General features: G+C 48.9%; 1 protein-coding gene across 1 annotated transcript; it reads right to left on the reverse strand.

Moving 5' to 3' along the window:
* Positions 1-5,204: 5,204 nt before the first annotated feature.
* Positions 5,205-9,992, reverse strand: TMEM200C (transmembrane protein 200C). Its single transcript, XM_064442968.1, has 2 exons — positions 9,623-9,992; positions 5,205-7,402 (listed from the first exon to the last, which is right to left on the reverse strand). The coding sequence occupies exon 2, from the start codon at positions 7,357-7,359 to the stop codon at positions 5,710-5,712; it is 1,650 nt and encodes a 549-aa protein (XP_064299038.1). The 5' UTR covers positions 7,360-7,402; positions 9,623-9,992; the 3' UTR covers positions 5,205-5,709.
* Positions 9,993-10,592: the final 600 nt, after the last annotated feature.

Raw genomic sequence — 10,592 nt, forward strand, 5'->3', positions numbered from 1 at the left:
CTTTGCAGGTAGTTTTTGGTGAGACCCTATCACAGGTTTCCACGCTACTCCAAGGTGCGAAGGGAGCTGCGTTGCACTCTGCACCAAGCCACCTCCATTTGCAAAGTCATCATCAGCTCCAACCCTACCAGAATTGATGGTCATGTTATGAAGTCCTTTAAAAATGGCTGATTTTGTTTATAACAGCAAAATGGGAGCTGTATGGTGTGGCCTCAGCCTGCTCCCAGACAGGTCAGGGAGGATGTGTCCACAGCCTATCTGATCCTGTCAGTGGTGATGAACAAAGACCAATCCTAGGATATGTGATAGTATTGTACCATCTTATCTTATGTGGCGGTGGGTGTTGTAACATCTTTTATAGTTCACAGAAAATAAAAATCCCAAACCAAACCATGATTCATCTCAATATATTTAGATATTTCAGCAAATATTGTTATGGTTCATCCAATTGTTTGGCAGTAACAATACACTGGCCTTGAAGATTTTCTTCAAAGTTGGAGTTCATTTAAACCTTTATGAAAATAATATATTAGCCACTTGAACATTGACTTTTTACTTGCCATTTTTTACTTTAGCCATGAAGCCTTGCATGGAACAGGCTGCTTCTCTAGAGCCAAACAATCTCTCCCCATTTTTACCTTCCAGTCTGAGAGTATCAGTTAATGTCCTCATCAGAACCAAACTTGTTGTGGGAAGAAAGTGGAAAGGAAAAAAAAAGGAAAAGTAATACACAAAATCTTAGATTGAAACTACTTTGTGTAGAGGAGGGTGAAGGAAACCTCATGGACTGAGGGTTTAATATTGATTTTAACCCTTGTTTAGTCTGCATCTCTCTTGATACTTTCACCAAACAAGCTTTCTGTCTCATTGCAATGTAGTTTAAAAAGAATACTGATGAAAACTTTAAAAGTAGTACTATGACTCCCCTGTCTTTGTCTAATTAAAATGTAGATAAAAGATGAACCGGTGGATAGATATAGGCCATGCTCCCTCTGAATTATCCTGTGATCCAGTCCGATCCTTTCTAGGAGCCTAGCTCTCCCATCCAAACTTTGATGCCATTTTACCTGATCGTTTCTGCTTCTCTTGGACCTCCAGGATCTCCTTCTGTCTCCATGCTTACAGTGAAATCTAAATGGTAGGAGGTATTTTCTAGAATGCTTGCTTAGACACATCTGCTTTGAAGGTTTTAGAAGTGGTAACTAGGAAGCCTGGCTTCTGAAATAAAATGGACAGTAGTATACTCTTCCATGTCAGATTTTGGCAGTGGCTGAGACCCAATTTATCCTTTCAACTTGTGCCTGCATGTGCTGTGCTTCTTGTTTGCTCTTTGTGGTCCCAGCCTGAACCCCTGACTCATCCTTGGTGGTGAAAAATAGTAATTAAGCAGCCTGGATAAAGCATTGTATTATTGCTATTGACAGTTGCGGAGAAGCCAGAGAGAAAGAAGCTTTTTCTGAGGGAAGTTTGATGTACTTGATCTAGAAGAAAAAAAGGCAAAAAAAATTTCTATAGTTTTATTGATTATTATAATTTTAATTGTTAGCTACCACTGAGCAATCCTTTTTTGTGTGGGTTTTGTATAGCAAGGTCTGATTTCTGGCTAGGTTATGGCCAGCAGTTGGCTGTTGCTATCTTTTCTTTTTCTTTCTCTCTTTTCACATGGTGAAAGAAATGTGAGGGACTGAAATGTGTTAATGAGGCAAAGCATTAATTGGTGATCCACTTAAATTATTAGTAATTTTCATTTCTCGCTATAAATACAGTCCTGTTTTATTGCATCCCTGTGAACATATTCTTGTTTAGAAAGCAAAACTCTTAAATGTTACCAAAGGCTATTCCTCCTACTGAAATCCAATAACCTTTACCATTGTGCCATCTCCATTACTTCTAATAAAAATTATTGTTTAATTGAAGTCACGTTGCTACTTCTGTGTTAACTCTTTTGGCTATTACAGAAATCCATACTCTATCTCAGACCGTAGACTTAAAACTATGTTAACAGTTACCTAATTCGGTGTTTATATGTGCACTATTACTCACTGTTTGGACAGCACCAATCATTTAAGAGGCTGTTAAAAATGTACCTACCCAATACATTGTAATAAATCTACAATAAACAAATTGTAGTAGATCAGCTGATATGTTAGCAGTTGGGGAGTTCGGTAAATCAGTTCAGTCAAGGGAGCTGGGTCAATGCAAGGATTTTAAATACTCTGCTAGCCAGTGAAAACTGCGGAAGAACTGGGTTATGGTACGATCATGTCAGCAGCTTCTCCAGAGTCCTGAGGATTTTGTAATAAAGAGGAGCACGACTCAAGTACAATTAGGGCATTTGCCTATGTCCTCAGACCGGTCCAAGCAGCATCTATACTCATAATGGACAAACCTAGTGATGGATGTACTCTGAGAGTTCCAGTAGAAATTAACTTTTCCTCTGGAAATTTTATATAAATATCATAGCACTTCTATGCTAAAAGAAACATTTCTGGACCAAAATCTTTTTTGGTTATGCCTGGTTATTTTAGATTAACGTATCTTCAGGGATATCACTTTTTAAAAGGGGACTAACAATTCCTTCTTAATAAGTATTTTGCGTGCAAGCTCATCTCATTTTGCAACGCAGAGGCAGGCTGCTACTGGAAAGCAGAGGCAGCTTCTCAGCTCTTGACAAGGACTGTGGAGGAAGCACTTGGCGGCAGGACACTGGAGACAAAGGTTAAAAGGAAGAAACTAGATTGGAGAAAAAAGCCTAAGCAAGTGACAGCATGAGTTAAAAATGGCCAAGAGGCAGCCTGGAGGTGCTGAGAAGCAGCCGGGGCCAGCTGGGAGGCACTCCAGAAGAGGTCAGAGCACAAACCCCAGCACTCCCATCACCTGCTGGTATCACCAGGGGAGGGTCAGCTCCTCACCAGTCGCCGCATTTCTCTCCAAGGCTAATGGTACCACCAGCAGTCCCACCTGGTGCACAGGGGTTGAAATTCTCAGCTGTTTTCCAATATTGGCATGTTAAACTAACTTGCTTATCTTGAATTTTAAACAAAAGTTTCTGTCTCTAACCCTACCACCGCGTAAGTTGCTCAACAAAGAGATGTAATTAATAAATTTGCAAAAATAATGAGAGATTTTTGGATAACTTGCAGAGAGTCCGCTTTCTCTGCTTATTAATCTGTAAGTAACAAATCACTAGTAGCTGCTGTTATAAAAAAATTCAGCTTGACTGATGAAAGTTCACGTGTCACACCTTTTTTTTGTCAACACAGGAACAGGCTATTTTACTTATTAAACCCAAACTCTGTTGTAATTTTGTTATTCAGCAAGCTTTGCAGTAAATTAATCATCAGAATTACTGAACTGCTTTATTTTAAATTGATCTAAGGAGTACTCTGAGGCAGTTTTAAAGTTGGGGTTTTTTTTCAGAGCACGTTGTAGGTTCAGATCGCTGAAGAAATATTTACTATTAAAAAATAAAACATCTGTCTCCCCTGCTTGGAATAACACAAACCCCTGCCACATCTTCATGAGGACCCCATGCCCCAGTAAGTAGCACCCACGATTCTCCTCTTCCCTTGCACCTCCACGAAGGGTTTTTGCATGGAAAATAAACAGGGTGCCTTCAGCAGTGTCAATAACTGGCATCTCCGTCGATACCAGGTAACCCTGCTCAGATACATCTCATAAATCCCTCTGGAAGTCACATGAGGAGTGGAAGCACAGGGAGGTCGCCCATGGGGAACTGAAAGACCCGTGCAAACCCCAGCGCCAGTCGGGCTGCCCGCTCACCGCTTCACATGGCACCTCATCCAGCCCGTGCCAGCCCAGGTGGTTTTACAACATATTTTTGCCGGCTGCGTGCCAGCAGTTTGATAGCAAAAATTGCCACGCTGATGTTCATATTGCCAACATGCTGGTTGCCACTGACGGGAGGAAAGCTATTGCCACCTGGACATCTCTGTTGCTCGAGAGAACAGGCACTTTCTGCTTCCCCAGTTTCAGAACACTGACATGGCAAATTGTTTATGGTTTGGTTTTTTTCCCCCTGCTTCTCTTTTAAATTAGCCTTATTTAATAAAGGATTTTTCTGGATTACTAGATGCAGTTGTGTATAGTGATGGTTCAATTTTGCAATGTACTATAATGTAAGTAGTTAAATATGTAACTAAGCATTCTAAAATATGAAACCATAAGAAAAAATTTTAATTGCAACAGAGAGACTCTTGCCTGCCTACACATTGTATTTGTTTAATGTCGATTTCTCTTCCCGTAGTAGTGAAATGCCACATCCATATTTAAAATTTGATGTATTGACAAAATTTTCTGAGCACATAAAGCTGTTTTGGCAAAATAAAAGAGCCGCCGTGCTGCAGCTACAAAAATGAAACAGCTCATCAATTTACCAAAAATCTGCCCACAGACAAGGCATTCTCCAGCCTTCAGGAAACCTGATGCTTTTCTCCCGCAAGAAGAAAATCTCACCACACCGAAGTCAGGGAGAAACCTCCACTGACTTCAGTAAGGCCAACTGCTATGAGGTTGACAGGGCTATCATTAGGCTTTAAAATTAACGTTATGCACATGCATTCACAAACAGGAACTGTAACAGCAGAAAGGCTTAATGCAACAGTTATAAGGGAAGTGAAAAATCCAGAAAGAATATGCTGCAGTTTGAGATTAACGTGTTACTCACGAAAAATCTAATTTTAATAGAAGGTCAAACCTTTTAGAATTTTTTTTTCCTTAGCACATCAAAATCTCACGTTTCTTCAGCTGTCACAGAGCAGTGTTAGAAATGGAGACAGAATCTGCTGATTGAATTAAAGTGTGGTTTCTCAGAGACTGAACCAGTATTTATTTTGAAATTACCCCTAAATGATTAATTACCTGCTTAAAAGCATAAGCAAACGTTTGGCCTCATAGCAACTCTATAATCTTTCACAGTATGAAATAAAAAAATTTCTGATATTTGTGATTACTTACCAAAATAAAGGACCTGTTTGTATGGCAGTTTTGTTTGTAAATGTTTTATTAAAAAAAAAAAAATCTTTTAATGCTATTAGTCAATACACGTGTAATAATACTTAATAAAGTATCACGTAGTAGTAGGTATTTTGGATTCAGGAATGTAATGTTTTAACTAAATCATCAGAGCTCTGTTCTGCTCCAGTCTCTTCTAAACTGTCATTTTATTTTTTTTTTTCCCAGAATTTAAACAAACTCATTCTTTGTCAAGGTACGTCATCCTTAAGGCCTTGCAAACTTTTTAGTGATTGAACCAAAACAAAGAGAGAGCTCGGCTTTCTTGATCTGAAGACCACGTTGCTCTTGAGCTTAAAAAGGTGCCTGTGGTTTTCAAGCAGTTAGTGGCAAATCAGCAAGAAAGAAATCAGAGGAGAAGAAGGGGCACTTGGAAATCAAAACAGTAAAGTGCACAGTTCTACTGTCCAAAATTGTATTAATCTGATCCAAAGAACTTGCTGGACTGTGGATATTTAATACAATTTGGCTTGCATGGAACATACAATCACGATCGGACAGAAAGGATTTTCTTTTTCTTCCTGAAGTCATCTACAGGATTTACGGAATTCAATTTTCAAGGGTAACATACTGCAGCTCTTTGGATATTGATCAGTTTCCTAAGTCCACAAGGAGATGGAGAAGGGGGGGAGGTGTGGAGGGTTGCAAGGTGTCCTCGTGCCTTCTCTGTTTTGTTTAGATGCCAGTACTCTCCAGTTCCCCGTCCTCCAGCCCTAATGCAGCATGCGACCTAGAAATCATAAAGAGTTTCTCTTTATTTGTGTATTGTCTTTGAGTTTGCTGGGATTGCTCCCCTGCTTGTTCTCTGCTGGTAGCCTTGAGGAGGTCTGTCTTCTCAGCTAGTTCCTCCTCACAGTCCTGGATTTTACTGGCTGGGGTGTTGGCAACTGACTCCAAGGAGGTGCCTGCCTCCTCCAGGTGGCTGTAGCCCTTATTGCTGCTGGAAGGCTCAGACTGGGAGCTCTGGGAGTCCGTCCTGGTGATGGCAGGAGGGGTTGAGGGGGGCGACCCCCCAAGATCCAGAGATTTGGAGTAGCTAGAAGATGCCTTTACCAAGAGGGTGGAGTTTGGGCCCCTACTGAGAGGCGGGGACCTAAGTGGCTCAGGGAAAAGGGGACGCCTGGCATCAGGCAAGCAGCTGGTGCTCTGCCGCCTGAGAACCAGCTTGTGCCTCCTCGTCTCACAGCCTCCCTCAACGTGGCTGCTGCTGAGGTCAGTCAGGCTCAGTTCAAACTCCCCCCGTGGGATCTCCCGGGCACCCCGCTCACCGGGGGGCCTCCGCCAGCCTCCCCCTCCGCCGCCCGGGGCCAAGGGCAGGAGGGTGAAAGTACTCAGTGAAGAGCCGACGATGGAGCTGGCTGTGCTGCGCCGGCCCCAGCTCTCTGGTGGGCTGCAGGGTGGGCTGGTGACCGTGTGGCCAGCAAGAGCAGCACGCTCCCGGTAGATGCTGTACACAGCCTCGGCCAGGCTGGGCGGCTGCGGTGGGGTGCAGAAGGAGGAACGCCGTGGCGAGGATGCCAGGTCTGGCGGGGAAAGGGAGATGCCCAGTCCTGGTGGCCAGGAGCTCTTGGCCAGCATGGCCGCAGCACCCAGGCCTTCACCGCCAGGCTTTAGCTCCAGGCCCCGGGACTGCACGTAGTTGACAAAGCCATTGAGAGGGGCTGAGGCCGGGGTGCCTCCATCCTTGGCCCGCAGGCTATGGGCATCGATGACGGTGGAGTAGAGGTCACGCAGGTTGATGATCTTGGTCTTCTTGTCGCGGTTCTCATGCAATACTGCATTGGCGCAGATGAAGAGGAAGATGCCGATACCCATGATGAGGGGGCCCAGCACTTTCAGCTTGTCTGAATGCAAGTAGCTCGAGAAAAGACGGAAAAGGAAACCCGCCGAGGCCTGGGGGGATGAGGAAGGGGGGGGGGACTGTGGGGACCCCCGCGTGGTAGCAGCGGTGGAGACGTTGGCTCTGGGGGTTGACTCCGGATGGATCCCCGCTTGTGCCCCTTCCTGGCTCCGGGAATGGTTCTTGGGGGTGCCACCCTGTGGTGCCAGGTGTCGACCCCCGCTGAAGCTGCCTTCTCTGTACACCTGGCTGGGCTTTGGCCAGTAGCCCACCACAGCCAAGGCGATGCCCACCAGCAGTACCAGGATGCCACAGAGGGCGATGAGCCCTGAGAGGGAGAATAGCTTGAGTTTGCCTTTCACGACCACCACGTCGTTCTTGCGCTTCTTTTTGGCCTTGCGTTTGTGTTTGGGGACTTGACTTTGGGGTCGCAAGGGGTCCTGTTTCCTAGCTGAGATCCTCAGGAGGCCTCCAGTGGCGATCATGGCTGGCTACCCAGAGCACTGCCCCCTACAGCCAGTCCAGCTCCTGTGTGAAAGGGAGAAAAGAGGATGAGGATCAGGGGAAGACCTGCAGCACAAGAGGTGTCTCTGCTGTTCCTCATTCAAATTCCTGCTAATGAAAACCCTCAACAAGCAGGACGGGGCTCAACACCAACAGGCCTATCTCTCTTGCCCACACAGCTCCTGTGTGTGAGAAAGAGACAGGCAGACTGACAGCATCAAAGCAGCTATGTGCCCTTCTACACTCTTGCCAAAAAGCTAATTAATTTATTTACACTCCAGATAAATGATAGAAAGAGTGGCATATGCTGGTGTAAAGAAAACAAACAAACAAAAAAAACCCAAACAAAAAAAGATCTTAAAGGTCTCAGAAGGAGCTTGCAAACCACTGAAGCGCAGAGGATGCTCAGCCCCGATCCCTAACAAGGTCTGGGGTTACACTGTGCACTGACTGTGGTTAGTTATGTTACGCAGGATTTGAGGGGGATGAGGGGAATAAAAGCAGAAAAGCATTTGATCTAGTCACCATTTGTTTTATTGCACTACTTACACATTACTAGGGGGACAGTTAAACATACTGCTTGCCTTTAAGTGAGTGGGAAAGGACTGATTGTGAAATACACAAGGGAAACATTTGAACACTGGAAAGCAGTGCCCTGTGAAAGTTTCTTCCTAGCCCTTTGCACTTGGTCTGCAATATTACAGAAATTCATCTCCCACCTGCGGTCCAGAGGCATCCCTGGTTTGGGAACATGTGCGATGCTCTAGGTAACCGTTATGTAACAGTGGCAAGCTGCCCTCCCCCTCCCCCCCCCAAAGGGGAGATGGAGGCTGGCAGGTAAGAGATGGCATGTCAAATCTTATTAAGGGAAGATCAAACCCTTGCAAGTCACCTGGGGAAACAGCTGACTGCTTGTAGGGAAACTAGCAGGGGACTAAACATCAAGTATTTATGGCTTTTGTTTTACTGGACTATCAGAAGTCATCTCTCTGTTCCAGTGATCTGAGCTCCAAAATGCAGCGTGTAGGAGCAATTCCTGCATCATTGCAATTCTTTTTGGAGGATATTCCTTCATGCTACTGAAAGGCAGGATCCCCACCACCTTTCTCTTTCTGAGTGTCCAATTTGCTTCCTCTGAGGGAGCAAAAGATGACAGCACCAAATATAATACGATTCACAAAGTTCAATTCCTTGCACTGAAAGGTGATTAAATAAGCACCTAAAAAAATGTTGCTCCCCTTCCCCCATTCAGCTTTTAAATCTCATCTCTTTTCTGTTCTATTCCCAGATTTGCCACGTATGCTGTAATTTTGTGTCCCATTTACGCCGTTTGCATTTCCCCCAGAAAAAGAAGGGTGTTGTCAACAAACACCTTGTTAAATTACTCTCCGAGGTACCGCATGCCCAAAACAAAGAGCAGAGACTTTTCCTCCCTTTCCTCTCGCTGAAGTATTTATTTAAAAACGAAGAAAAAAAAAAACAAAACACACCAAAAACCAGGAGTATTTTTTTGCTGATGCAAAAGTGCAATTATCGGGGCACGCTTTGCTTTAAACGCCGGTTCGTTGATCTCTGCTGCCCGGCCGGCCAGCAGCCCGTCTCCCCTGCCACGGCGAAAACAGATGGCAACCAGCCCCGAGGAACGTCCCCAGCTCGGCATCGCCGGGCACTTAGTTTTGGCGGCGGAGGGAGCCGAGCTGGGCGTGCGAAGGCGGGCACCGTCGGGCCGCCGGCCGCTGCCGCCGGCCGCACCGCAACGAACACCCGCGACTCGCAGGGGCCGGAGCCACCGCTGGCACCGACTGACCGCGACCTCCGCCCAGCCCAGCCCAGCCCAGCCGCCTCCTTCGGCGAGCCCTCAAGCGCAGCCCCGACCTCACTCGGTAAAGACCAAGTACAGCTGGAATAGTGTTACCGGGACCCGGCTTAACCCCATCCCACCCCGCCACAGGCGGGGCTGGCCGGGCTCCGGCCGCCGGGGCAGGGGCCGGCACCCACCGGAGCTCCGGCACCAGACTCGGGGCTCGCCGCTGGCCGCGCCCGGTGCCCCGCGAGCAGGGCCGGCCCCGCAGCTCCCCGCCGCCGGGACAGGGCGCCGAGCCCGGCCGGGGACAGCTCCGGACCGCTCCCCCCCCCCCCCCCCGCCCCTACGCCCCGCTCCCCGCCCCGGGGCGCCCGTCGGGGGTGGTCGGCGGACGGGGCCGCCGCTCAAGATGGCAGCGGCGGGGGGAGGCGGTCACTTACCGAGGAGGACCGGGGAGAAGTCCGCGCGGGAAGCGGCCGAGCCGCCGCGGGGAAGAAACTTTCCGGCCCGAGCGGGCATCCCCGCCCCGCCGCCGCCCCTCACGGCCCCGGGCGGGCGGGCGGCGGGGCTGGGCCGAGCGCCGGGTGCCCCCTCCTCGGCCCCGCCGCCGCCGGCCGCCTCAGGGAGCTCCGCGGCAGCGCTGCCCCCTCGCCATGCCGCATCCTTCCTGCCGCGGGGCCGCCCCCCCCGGCAGCGCCCGCCCGTCCGTCCGTCCGTCCGTCAGCCCGCCCTCGGCCGCCGGCCCAGCGGAGCCGGTGCCGGCGCTGCGGGGCTGCCGCGGCTGGCGGCCGGACCGGGCGCCGTTGCTAGGAGACGGGAGCCGTGACACAGGGAAATTGCGGCAGGATGGCCGCGGCCGCCTCCCCCCGCCCCCGCCCCGCCACCTGCGCACCTGCGCCCGCCCCCCGCCGGCCCCGCCCGCCGCCGGCCACGCCCTCAACCGCCACGCCCCGGCCTCGCCTCGCCCCGCCATGTCGTGCGTGCCGAGCCGTGCAGCGCCACGCCACGCCACGCCACGCCACGCCTGCAGACCTTTTCTCCCCCCCCCCCCCAGCTCCCCCCGTCCGACAAGCTTGTGGCCGCAGGCGAGGCCACCCCGACTTTGGGTTTTTGGGTTTCCCTCCCGCCCCCAAAGTTTACAGGAGAGCTTAAGGAGAAAGCCGGGAAGCGGGTGAAAAGGTGAAGCAAGAGGACGAAAGAAGAAAGTGGCAGCTGACGTACGTCAGTGGTGTCACCCAGGATCTCTCGTTTTCAGCAGAGACCGGGGAAGCGATGTTCTCTCCTGAGCTGCTTCATGAAAACTGATTAAATTGAAGCTATCGCCTAAGTGAGACATGATCTAGCGTGTCCCATCACGCTGCTTCTCTCGTTCACAAGAGGAGATCATTGCTGATTGCTTTAGTCGAGTCT

Source organism: Phalacrocorax carbo, chromosome 2 (genome assembly GCF_963921805.1).
Source record: "Phalacrocorax carbo chromosome 2, bPhaCar2.1, whole genome shotgun sequence".
Classification (NCBI taxonomy): Eukaryota; Metazoa; Chordata; class Aves; order Suliformes; family Phalacrocoracidae; genus Phalacrocorax; species Phalacrocorax carbo.

Bases quoted from the DNA above. Each gene is read 5' to 3' on its own strand.
- TMEM200C (XM_064442968.1), bottom strand. From the start codon at position 7,359: ATGATCGCCACTGGAGGCCTCCTGAGGATCTCAGCTAGGAAACAGGAC.